This window comes from Kogia breviceps, chromosome 1 (genome assembly GCF_026419965.1).
Source record: "Kogia breviceps isolate mKogBre1 chromosome 1, mKogBre1 haplotype 1, whole genome shotgun sequence".
NCBI lineage: Eukaryota > Metazoa > Chordata > Mammalia > Artiodactyla > Physeteridae > Kogia > Kogia breviceps.
In genome coordinates, this window is record NC_081310.1 from 101,671,097 (window position 1) to 101,684,547 (window position 13,451).

Consider the following 13,451-nt stretch of genomic DNA (forward strand, 5'->3'; position numbering starts at 1 on the left):
ATTGAGAAATAATTCACATGCCATAAGTTACACCCTTTAATAGTGTACAACTCAGCGGGTTTTAGTATATTCATAGTTGTACAACCATCACCACTATCGAATTCTAGAACATCTCACTTAAAAGAAAATCCCACATCCATTTAAAGTCACCCTCATTGCCCTCTCCCACAGCACCTGGCAACAATGAATCTACTTTCTCTCAATGGATTTGCCTATTCTGGACAGTTCATATAAATGGAATCATACAATATGTGGGTTTTTATGATTGGCTTATTTCCCTCAGCATGTTTTCAAGGTTCATTCATCTGTGCTGTAGCATGTCATGAATTAGTCACATCCCTTTTGTGACTGAATCATATTTCATTGTACAGATATATCACTTTTGTTAATCCATCCATTAGTTTGGTGGATATCTGGGTTGTTCCCACCTTTTGACTATTATGAATAATGCTGGAATGAATGTTTGGGTCCAGGATATGTGTGAACATGTTTTCAATTCTCTGGGGTATATACCTAGGAGTGGAATTGCTGGGTCACATGGTAACTTTAATACTTTGAGGAACTGCCGAACTGTTTTCCACAGCTGCTGAACCATTCTACATTCCCACCAGCAATGTATAAGGGTTTCAATTTCTCCACATTCTTGGCAACATATGTTATTTTCTGCTTTGTTTGATAAAGGCCATCCTAGAGGGTGGGAAGTGGTTGCTGGGCTTAGTTTAAGGAGAGCCTCCCTTTAGGCCACTACATACCAAGGAAGCCACCTTGGTTGCCTGGAGACATAAGATAACTGAGGGCTTACTATGTGTTAGGCTCTGTGCTAAAGGCAGTACATGTATCATCTAGTTTGGTGTTCACAACTCTAAAACTAGGTACCATTATTATGCCTATTTGACAAGTAAACAAAGTGAGGCACAAAATAACTTGCTAGAAAAGGGATGAGGTTTGGAAGACATGACTTTCCCGTACTAAAAAAAACTTAGAGAACTTGGATACTAATAAAGGCATCTGGTGGTCTAACTAAAAGTTAAAAAAATTTCTTTTTTTCTAAACAAAACAAAAAACACCAGGTACATTGTACCTGGCCAGATTCGAAGCTGGCCTCCAGTATTCTAACCATGATGCCCACACCCCGTAAGATCCCCTATCCTGAAGTAGAAATGGGACCTATGAATATCATGGGCTATTGCTCTCCTGATTATGTTATATTAATATGGCAAAAGGGATTTTGAGGATGTTATTATGGTTCCTAGTCAGTTGACACTGATTTAATTAAAAGGGAGATTACCATAGGTGTGCCTGACCCCAGTCAGTCACGTGAGTCCTTAAAAGAGACAAGCTGCAGTAGAGACTCTCCTGCTGGCCATTAAGAAACAGGTCACCATGAGCCCTACAACTGCAAGGAACTGAATTCAGCCGGCAACACCCTGAACAAGTTTGGAAGATCTAGAGTTCCAGATCAGAACCCAGTCCTGGCTGTCACCTTGATTACAGCCTGTGAGACCCTGAGTAGAGAACTAGTTAAGCCCTGAATGGGTTTCTAACCTAGGAGCTGTGAGATAATGACTGTTATTTTAAGCCACTAAGTTTGCCGCACTTCGTTACACAGCAATAGAAAACTAGTACACAGAGCACAGACTGACTAAAGGCTGCTAGAGGAGATGAACTCATTGGTGTGTCATTTTACATAAAGAACAGCACTTCTCAAAATGTGGCCCAGGGACCCCTGGGGCCCCTCAAGGTCTTTTCAGGGCTCCATGAGGTCAAAACAATTGTCATGTGATTAAGGCATACTGAGGTGTTATCTGTCTTTTTCCTTCTCATTATTTTATAGTTTTCTAGATGCTACAGGATGTGTGATGATGTCATTGCTCTGATGGTTAATAGAATGTGTCCCTGTCTATTCTTATGTTTAAAAAATTTCTGGTTTAATTTCTAATGTGGTAAATATTGACAAATATAACCCCCATAAACAAAAGTTCATTGGGGTCTTTCAGTAATTTTTAATGAGGTCTTGAGACCAAAAAGCTTGAGAACCACTGGTCCAGATGAAATGGAACTAAGTAGGCCTAGACGAAGTCTGAAGGTATAAGAATTTATATACTTACTTAATGGCTACATTCTGTTCTGAGCTGTGGTAGGTATGACCAAGAGTGGAGCAAGGGCACAAAAGTAGCATGAGGTACAGTCCCTGAAGTAAGGCAAACATAAAGAATTAATTAGCAAAAGCATCCGTGTCTTCCCTTCACAGGTGTTTATGTAAGTACAAGGTACTGCAGTATGATGGTACGTAATCCGTGCTAACCTTAGGTGTGGGCGGCTAGGACACAGAAGTGAGTAGAGAAGTTGCTGAAACCAGGCTATGGGGGAACAGGGGATATTTCACAGGAGAGGTGAAATGTAAGTTGGGAGGGGAGAGGGAAGAGGACAAATATTTCAGGCACTCTGCCTCAAATCTCAGCTGAAATGCCTCTTTCTTAGAGAGGCCTTTCCTGATATCCCTCTCTAGAGCAGTCAGCACTATATTCCCTTCACAGCACCCTGCTGATTTCCTTTCTAGCACTTTAAAAATTTTAAACCTAACATAGCTGTTCAAATAAGTCTGGCTGGAGATACAGTACCTTGGTTCAAATGCCAGCTCTGCTACTTTCTAGTTGTAAAATCTTAGATTAGTTACTTAATCTCTTTATGCCTCAGTTCCTCAAAACAATGTGCTAACAAAGCAAGGAATTTATGTTAAAGAGTTAGCTTAGTTGTGACCATGGGACTAAAAAGGAAGGCTGGATATGAACTAGTTCAAACGCAGAATCAATGGGTGAAATCAGATGACAAGGAGAGAAGAGGATGAAAAGATAAGGGAAAATTCTGGGGATATTAAAAAAAAAAAAGGCAATCGACTATATGTGGATTAAAGAAAGAGTAAAAAAACAAAAATTATTCCAGTTTGTTGTTTGAGCGAGATGGCAGAGCCTGGCATCAGGTGACTACTTTGAAGGGAAAAGGAGGAGGCATGTCAAATCCACGTTTAAAGTGAGTGGGAACAAGAACACGGACCACTTGATTTTAGAGTCCTGGGGTGCTGGGGCTTACAGAAGCAAGCTCATGGCAGATGATGAAATCTGGATGTCTGCCAAAGCTGAAATCATGGGGAAGAAACTACACAAGGTCCTCAACACCGAGCTGTATAGAGGATGACCTTCTTTAATATTCACAATGGCATAACTGTGGATAAAAGAAGCTTCATACATTGCTATCAAACTCATTTTGGTGACATGGGGCTTTTTAGGAGATATGAAGTACAGATGCAATGCAGGGAGCTGCACAGTAAGAGGTGGTACATTTCCCAACGTTAACCTATCTTGGTATAAAGGCAATTAAACAGCGTGTTTCCAGTTGCTTTTATACGGGGAAGCTTGGGTCATCTCCCTTCTAGCAAGGACCTCTTGCTATTCAGTTTAAAAGTGTACAACATTCCTCTTGTTGACATGGTTTCATAGCACTCTTCGTTCCAGGCGAAAGCTTCCCATGATGACTTTTGGATGTCCCTTATGAAACATTTAGGCTTTGACCTGGCAAGCTGCTGAGACCCTCTAGGACAGCTGAACTGTAGATAAAATCTTCCAGGGAAGTAGGTGTGGGCAGGATGTGTGGTTTCCCTGCCTCTCGTCTAAAGACTGATGCAACTAATTTTTTTATGAATAGTCTCTTCCAGTAAGAGTTGCATTCCAGAGTGCCTCAAGAGAAATTGGAAAGGACAAGTTAGCTACTGATTTCTTCAGTTTCAGTTGGGACTAGAGCACTAGCTTTCTTCATGCCACAGAAATGCACAGCAGGGATACGGCCTCTACTGCAATCTCAAACCAGCTCCCTTGGCTAGTGTGACCCTGAGGACTTGAATTAGCCATAACAATAAGACAGGGGAATAGGCATTTGTTTACCAAATAATCTGGAACTGAGCAAGAAGGCACGATCGCATGCCTCAGCCGGGCTCTGAAACGTGTGCGTAGCAGCCTGAACCCAGGAAGATATTTCTGAACTTTTAGTGATATAACACACAAAGATTCTTTCTCTGACATTCCACGCTAACCACTGTCTAAGTTAAGGCTCTGCAAAACATCTGGGACATACGTTTCTGGAAAAAATCATGGCTTCTTTTCTACAATTCTCCATGGCCTAAGTATTGTAAGCTCTGGCCCGACAGGAGCCAATGCAGCAGGCTTAGTTGCGGGGGACCTGGGACAGCTGCCCTGGAGCACAGACAGGCATTAACTGCACTGAACACAGTCCACTCATCAACTATTCACCTAGTGCCACTCAGGAACAGTGACAGAGAAAAACTTTTCAAAGATGCATAAAATGTACGTGCTGCTGTCTCTAAAAAAAAAAAAAAAAAAATCACTTTCTCCCTAGAAAAGTAGAGGCTTACTTCATCTCCACTCCTGGTGGAACCACACAAATATGGTACCTGATATTTCAGACCTTTACGTCAGGTGACACAGAGCCAGTGCCTGAGATCTGAGATTTAAAGTCAAAGCACAGTGAACTAGCACTTGGCTGCCCCGCTGGCCACCGAATCCAGACGGCAAAGTGCTTTCACTATTCTGAGAGTCTTCTGCCATGCGTTTCTCCAGCCAAAAACCTGGGAAAATGTCCTGACAGATGAGCCTACTTTACTTTATTCAGAGAAAGAGAATTTCTAAAGGAAGAAGAAAGGCTAGGGTAGCCTCAGCATTTTAATTTTATGTCCTCTTGGGTGATCAAGACTCTTTTCACCAGAAGTCAATTTCTTTGTTAATTTCTTAACATTTCTTTATTAGATTTATATCATACTTATAAGACAAATTTAAGAGGAAAAAAAAAAAACAACTTAAACATCACAAGAGGTCTTCTCATTGTTTGTTGCCTTGTTAAAATAGCAGGGAGGGGAATGGAATTCCTGTTTATTGCACAGCTGCTCCGCCAGGCCCTGCATTAGGTGTGTACTTCTGTTGTAGCTGACATGATTCTTAAGGAGCACAGATTCTCAAGCAACGCCAGCTAAATAATTGGCAAGGTCCAGTGCAAAATACAATGTGAGCCTCTTGTTCAAAATATGCTAAGAAATTCAAGAGAGAGACAGCAGAGTATTAAACCAAGTGTCAGGCCCTCCTAACTATGGGTCCCTATGTGGCTGCAGAGGCCACATGTCCATGATATCGGCTCTGCTCTTAAGCTTGGGCTCGATTTCTCGATTTGGCACTTACTAGTCATATGAGCTTGGAAAGTCATCTGTAAAATGGGGGTAATAACAGTCCCTACCTCATTGAGCTGTTATTAGAGTTAAATGAGTTAATATTTGAAAAGTGCTTAGAAGAACACCTGGCATACAAGAAGCACTTAAGTAAACGTTAAGTAAATATATACTCTCCTGAGCCTACACATCTTAAAATGCCAGAGATAGCTATAGCCACAAAATCGTGAATTTACTATAACATTTAAAAAACTGTTTTGAGAGTTTGGCCCTGATAAACAAAACCATGTTTTTACTCCTAAGACAGTAGTCACCTTTTAATTTATTTTAACAAACAAAAGATTTTAAAAGATATCCTGGAGTGAGGCCAACTACTCACAAAGCAAAACCAAAGAATAAAAACAGATACTGGTTTATGTGCTCAGTTCTGGAAGCCTGTGGAGTGCAAATTGTCATGAAGCCAATTTAATATAACTGCTTCCTTTATGCTGAAAGGATTCACTAGGGACCTCTCTGCTTCCATACAGGAAATAAAGCCTGTTGTGTCTGAACAAAAACTAAGAAATATTTTTCTTTTTCTTTCTATAATGCAGAATACTGTAAAAAAAAAAAAAAAGCTGTAGAACAGGAAATATGGCTAATCATACAAATTCTATATTTAGTTCTAGAAAATATTAGTAAAATATTAGTAAAACAGCTCAGAAGATAACTTGCAGGTAGTGGTAAACACCTTTATATAGAACGGAAATTTGGAGCACAGAGGCATAAACCCTTAATGGTTTATTAATGTTTATTTTATAAAAGCAGTTTCCTCACTGGGTTGCTTATACATTTCTTTACTCTTGATCACCAATAATTCTCAGGATTCTCAAAAGCTTTTACAATAAACATGTAGTTTTTTGTTCCCCATTTATAGTAAATATTGTTGACTGCAAAATTCTAAAGAAGTAAGTTGTCATTCATCAAACAATTCGCCCGAGGTAGACAGATTTGGGATATTTCTCCTTAAGAGTCGGCCACTGAACAATGAAGTAATCGGAGAGGTGAAACAGAATCTTTCCGGACAGGGATAAATGTTCCACTCGGCAGATGCTTTCAACGTAGACAATGATCACTTTCTTTATTCCTAGTATCCCAAGGAGAAGGGCAGATATACAGATAGGAACACATGTTCCTGGTCCGTTACATAACACCTTGAAAAAAAAAAAAGTTGAAGGTCAAATAAAAACACAGATACTGCTCTAATTTTAAATTAAAAACAGTCCAATATTAGGAAGGATTTTTTTATTATGCTAAGTCTTGAGCGATTCCTTGTTAAGATCCGGTCTGTAGCAAACTCGTGCAGTTAGAAGCCAGGTGGGGCTGTGTTGTCGGCTCTCCTGCTTACCAACTGTGTGAGTTGGGACAAATCAGTTCACTTCTCTGCACCTGGGTGGCCTGCTCTGTGCTACAGGACGTGTGCACACAGTGCCTGGTGCTCAGCCAGCACCCACGGGATGGGTGCGTGTTGCTCTTCTCCGACTGCTTTGTGGATCTTGAATGTCATACAAACATATAAAACAGATAAAATCAGTTGTGATTCACTGTTTTCTCATATACTGACTTGTTCGTTTTGATTTTTTAAAGTAATCTAATTAATAGTTGGAGGACTGACATGTTAAGATATAGGAGAAAATGTCTTTAAATGACTAATTATGTAGAATATTTTTGTTGGAGGTAGAATCACTGTAGGAGTTCAATCCAACACATGGGATATTTGAGAGAAGGTTACTAAATGAATGAGATTTTCCCTCAAGATAATTTAATCCACACTTGTGATCCAGAGAGTTTTAATGCTTTTGACTTCTGCTAATTTTTATAGAAAGCCACTGATTAAAAACAATTTAGTTGGTGAACCTAATAAGAGAAATAAAAATTTAACTCATAGAGTAACTGCAAAGAATTTTTATAAGTTTTGTAAGAAAATGAGGGGAAAGCTATTACACAGAATTGTTGGTAAGATAATTTACTATTATTTTCAGAGGAGAAAAAGCATTTTGCACAACATCTCAATCATATGCTCATGCTGACTGAATTAGTACAATCTAATAAAGCATTTTTTACTCCACAAATCATAAAACAGGAGATCTGTGGTTGTCTACACACGCCTACTGGGTTATTACCTACAATGTCACATGATCGCTCCAGCACAAGGCCCACAAAACTTATCAGACATCAGAGAATCTTAGAGATGAAAGGGTCCCCAGAAATATTGTCTAACCATCCCAGCATTGCAGGGACCTTCCCCAACAGATGTCTGTTGGGGCTGTGAGACAAGGTGAGGGATATAACAGTTTGGTAAAGGTCATGTGAACTAAGCCCCACCCTTCCTGGAGGCAGGACCACCTGGAACACCATTCACAGAGCTTTGGAATCAGAGAGAGTAGCCTGTTTCAGGTAGGAACCAATCCTTTTTAGTCTTCCTTAGCTCCCATCTACGAGTTAAAATCCCCTGCCTGTCTTTTATGAAGAACTTTTGTTCAGACTTTCTCCTGAAGTACCAGTTACCAAGCTGCTCTCCAGGCCAGTGCTCTTTAATCCCCACTGAGTTGCCCCTATAACCTTTCTTCATAGACCCTCAATGGAGCATAAAAGAAAGAAAATGGGACAGTGAGTCAGGAGAACTGGGTTAAACAAGCTGTGTACTAGCTCTGTGACCTTGGACGACTACCACTATTTATTAACAACACATCGTGGTCAGGTACTGTACTGAACATTTCACATGTATTCTTTTAGTTAATCCTCACAGCAATCATTTGAGGCAAGCTTTCATATCCCTTTTTGCAGAAGAGGAATCTGAGGCACAGAGAGATTGGGCCAGCTGCCTGACCACACGTCTAGTCCAGACTAGATGACCTTTCCTGTTAGCTCCAGGATTTGATAATTCTTTGAGTCTCATTTGTTTCTAGTTTTGTCTGAAGCCTAAGTTACAAGATGGTTCTGAATCCTTTCAGGGTTTAGAATTCTAAAAATCCTATTAATGCAAGGTTTCTCTAATAATGGCACTATTGACATTTTGGACCAGATTCTTTTTCCTCGTGGGGCCAGTCCTGTACATCGTAGAATGTTTAGCAGCATCCCTGGCCTCTACCCACAAGATTCCAGTAGCCAAGAAGATCAAGAATGTCTCCAGGCATTGCCAACTCTCCAGGTGAGAACCACTGTGTTCATGTACTCCTTAATCCTTGGATTATCTGTGTTGCTTTTCTCAATTTTTTTCCCATAGTACAGAACAAAATAAAACCTACAGCTAAAAGATAATATAAAGGTTGCATGTTGGATCTTGAATGTCACAAAGATATTTTCATGTTTGTTGCCTTTAAAAAAATGTAAATATCCACACGTGCTCCTTTCAGTGTCTGGTCGGCCCGCTATACACAAGCTGTGAATACATTAATAGAGATGTCTGGATACAGGAGGGGAAGTGACTGGGCACTGGTGGGAGATGCTCTAATAACCTGCCATAGATCAGAGGCAAAAGGTAAAAGTGGAAATTAAAGGTATTTTGTTTATCTCTGTTGTATCTCTATTTTGAGGTACCTTACTACAAAAGTCCCAGAAACAATAAAATCACAAAACCCTAAACCAAGTGTATAAAAAAAAAAACTTAAGGAAAACTTAGGCAAAGGAAACCTTCCTTTAATTAACCACAGGTTTTAACTCTGAGTTTTACAGTAGCCTGGGCAAAAATTTAAAAATTGGGGATTATGGAGTTTCTATTATTTCATGGAGCATACCAGAGAGACTTATTCCAAGCACTAAACAAACTAGAATTTACTGAGATAGCCTGGGTGAAGACTTTAACCAATATAATGGTTGAAGTTGTCTTTTTAATTTTATAAAAAACACAGAAATACTCTTCATATTTCTATTTCTTAAAACATAAGTTCTCAGTAAACGTGGGTGCACTGCTCTTACTAACTCTCTACCTCACTACTTTGTAAGCTCCTTATAAAGCAGGGTCAATTTCTAGGACAATCTACGTTTTGCACCTGGAACAAAATAGCCACTCACTAAATTCTGCTGAAAGGAAGGAAAGAAAAGGATTGAAGGATAAGGGAGGAGGGAATCCTTTGCCTACCATATATGACGTCAAATGTTCGCTTTGCCAGACTTTGTAGCTCTATCATACACATTTATCATGAACGTAATGGCTATCTATGACTGACAAGTTTAAAACTTTTTATTATCTCAGATCCTGAGGGGAAACCACTGTATCCCTTGCTCTCAACTTAAATGTTTGAATAGAGTTGACTCCGTGCTCAACTATAAGGAGAGGACATATGACTCCAATCTGACCAGTCAGATCATCGAATTTCCCTGGCCAAAGTCATCTGTTCAGCGAAGAGCATATAATCCAGTGACAAACCACAAGACGTAGTGGGACATTTGTTGGGGCTACTGAGAGAGCAGTACCTTTTCTGTTGTACTGGCACCTAGGAGAATGTGGGCCTGGCAATGTTAACATCTATCTTGCCACCATGTGGAGGGCTTGAGAATGAAGCCATCACAAAGCAGAAGAGAGCAGAGCTGAGAGATGAAGACAGGCCAGGTCCCAAAGATAGCATTTAAGATCCATGAATCCAGCTGTGCCTGAAGGAAACAAGATCTACCCCTAGACTTGCCAGGTATGTGAGGGAATATATTCCATTTTTGCTTAAGCCAGTTTGAATCAGGACTTCTGTCATTAGCAATAAAAAGCATCCTAACTGACACAGCCCTTTATTTTGTCTAACTCCCTGACTAAGCTCCGATTGTCTGCAGTGCCAACCAGTAGGTGTTCATATGTGCCTGTTAGATGAATTAACAAATCAATAAACTTCTCTGAGAGCAGGAAATCCAAGAGATGTACTAAAGATAATATAAATTATGGGTCTAGAAAACTGAAAGAGGTCAGGGCAAAAATAAACATGAAGTCATGAGGATAGATGAGCCAGATCAAAGATCAAGAAGAGTTACAAGAGGATTGTTGTTCTGTACATTTGGGTCACCACACGTCAAGTCCTCTTGGCTGAGACATGACATCGGCATGCACAAAAAGACAAATTTAACGAGGGTAGTCTGAACTTAATTCTTAGCCTAGTAGGAACCCCATACACAGAACACGGGCCAAGACATTTGGGGTCCTGGGTTGGTTTGAAAGTCAGAGACCATAAAGTTGAGGGTGATCCAAGCATATGAAGGTGAGACTGAAAGCCAAATGGAGAGTCCAACTAGTCTGTAATCTACAGAGACTGGACAGAAAAGCAGAGTCCAACTCTGAGACACTGGCCTGAAAACCAGACTTTTGGACACCAGCCTCTTGCTGGTGCTGGAGGAGGCTGGAGAGAGCTAACGAACTGAGGAACACAGCTGCAGGCAAGGTTTTACTGAGCTTCCAGGGCCATGGAAGAAGCTGGAGAACTAGAGCCCACTGTCAAAGCTGAGCTGGCTTGGGAAGACAGTCTCTATGGAGGTCACAGTTTCTGTCAAAACCAACACTTCCATATATAGGATATTGGTTCCACTATGTAGACAGGTAAAAGGGGAGATGAAGAAGGGAGTAAACACTGAGATGTAGGACTAGTCAGGAGACACAGGTAGAAGAGCTCGGCTGTAAGGCTTAAAAAGAAGCCTTACAGGTAAGGTGCTTAACAATGCATCCTTCTTTTTTTTTCTTTGTTTGTATTTTATTCATACCCTTTATTTATTAATTTATTTTTTAAACATCTTTATTGGAGTGCAATTGCTTTACAATGTTGCGTTAGTTTCTGCTGTATAACAAAGTGAAACAGCTATACGTATACATATATCCCCATATCCCATCCCTTTTGCATCTCCCTCCCACCCTCCCTATCCCACCCCTCTAGGTGGTCACAGAACACCGAACTGATCTCCCTGTGCTATGTGGCTGCTTCCCACTAGCTATCTAGTTTACATTTGGGAGTGTATATATGTCAATGCATATATACAATGCTATATATATACAATGCTACTCGCTCACTTCGTCCCTGCTTACCCTTCTCCCTCCCCATGTCTTCAAGTCCATTCTCTACATCTGTGTCGTTCCTGTCCTGCCCCCCGGTTCATCAGAACCTTTGTTTTTTCCAAGATTCCATACATATGTGTTAGCATACGGTATTTTTCTCTTTCTGAATTCACACTGTATGACAGACTCTAGGTCCATCCACCTCACTACAAATAACTCAATTTTGTTCCCCTTTATGGCTGAGTAATATTCCATTGTATATATGTGCCACATCTTCTTTATCCATTCATCTGTCGATGTACGCCTAGGTTGCTTCCATGTCCTGGCTATTGTAAATAGAGCTGCAGTGAACATTGTGGTACATGACTCTTTTTGAATTATGGTTTTCTCAGGGTATATGCCCAGTAGTGGGATTGCTGGGTCATATGATAGTTCTATTTTTAATTTTTTAAGGAACCTCCACACTGTTCTCCATAGTGGCTGTACCAATTTACATTCCCACCAACAGCGCAAGAGGCTTCCTTTTCTCCACACCCTCTCCAGCATTTATTGCTTATAGATTTTTTGATGATGGCCATTCTGACCGGTGTGAGGTGATAACTCATTGTGGTTTTGATTTGCATTTCTCTCATGATTAGTGATGTTGAGCATCCTTTCATGTGTTCGTTGGCAATCTGTATATCTTCTCTGAAGAAATGTCTATTTAGATCTTCTGCCCATTTTTGGATTGGGTTGTTTGTTTTTTTGATATTGCACTGCATGAGCTGCTTGTCTATTTTGGAGATTAATCCTTTGTCAGTTGCTTCATTTGCAAATATTTTCCCCCATTCTGAGGGTTGTCTTTTTGTCTTGTTTATGGTATCCTTTGCTGTGCAAAAGCTTTTAAGTTTCATTAGGTCCTATTTGTTTATTTTTGTTTTTATTTCTATTTCTCTAGGAGATGAGTCAAAAAGGATCTTGCTGTGATTTATGACAAAGAGTGTTCTTCCTATGTTTTCCTCTAAGAGTTTTACAGTGTCTGGCCTTACATTTAGGTCTTTAATCCATTTTGAGTTTAGTTTTGTGTATGGTGTTAGGGAGTGTTCTAATTTCATTATTTTACATGTAGCTGTCCAGTTTTCCCAGCACCACTTATTGAAGAGGCTGTCCTGTCTCCAGTGTATATTCTTGCCTCCTTTATCAAAAATAAGGTGACCATGTGTGCATGGGTTTATCTCTGGGCTTTCAATCCTGTTCCATTGATCTATATTTCTGTTTTTGTGCCAGTACCATACTTTCTTGATTACTGTAGTACAATCTGAAGTCAGGAAGCCTGATCCCTCCAACCCCGTTTTTCTTTCTCAAGATTGCTTTGGCTATTTGGGGTCTTTTGTGTTTCCATACAAATTATGGAACTTTTTGTTCTAGTTCTGTGAAAAATGCCATTGGTAGTTTGCTAGGTATTGCACTGAATCTGTAGATTACTTTGGGTAGTATAGTCATTTTTACAATGTTGATTCTTCCAATCCAAGAACATGGTATATCTCTCCATCTGTTTGTATCATCTTTAATTTCATTCATCAGTGTCTTATAGTTTTCTGCATACAGCTCTTTTGTCTCCTTAGGTAGGTTTATTCCTAGGCATTTTATTCTTTTTGTTGCAATGGTAAATGAGAGTGTTTCCTTAATTTGTCATTCAGATTCTTCATCAATAGTGTATAGGAATGCAAGAGACTTCTGTGCATTCGTTTTGTATCCTGCTACTCTACCAAATTCACTGATTAGCTCTAGTAGTCTTCTGGTAGCATCTTTGGGATTCTCTATGTATAGTATCATGTCATCTGCAAACAGTGACAGTTTTACTTCTTCTTTTCTGATTTGGATTCCTTTTATTTCTTTTACTTCTCTGACTGCTGTGGCTAAAACTTCCAAAATTATGTTAGATAACAGCAGTGAGAGTGGGCAACCTTGTCTTGTTCCTGATCTTAGATGAAATGGTTTCAGTTTTTCACCATTGAGAATGACATTGGCTGTGGGTTTGTCATGTATAGCCTTTATTATGTTGGGGTAAGTTCCCTCTATGCCTACTTTCTGGAGAGTTTTTATCATAAATGGATGTTGAATTTTATCAAAAGCTTTTTCTGCATCTATTGAGATGATTATATGGTTTTTATCCCTCAATGTGTTAATATGGTATATCACATTGATTGATTTGTATATATTGAAGAATCCTTG

The 13,451-nt window shown here is 39.8% G+C and overlaps 1 protein-coding gene across 2 annotated transcripts in view; it reads right to left on the reverse strand.

Moving 5' to 3' along the window:
• Positions 1 to 4,783: 4,783 nt before the first annotated feature.
• Positions 4,784 to 13,451, reverse strand: part of ALG14 (ALG14 UDP-N-acetylglucosaminyltransferase subunit) — a 104,715-nt gene continuing 96,047 nt past the window's right edge. Inside the window, exon 4 of one of the 2 annotated variants that reach the window (XM_059056935.2) lies at positions 4,784 to 6,423. In XM_059056935.2, the coding sequence (XP_058912918.1) occupies positions 6,193 to 6,423 (231 nt within the window). In that variant the 3' untranslated portion in view covers positions 4,784 to 6,192. The remainder of the gene's footprint in view (positions 6,424 to 13,451) is intronic. The other variant, XM_067040218.1, reaches the window with a different exon arrangement.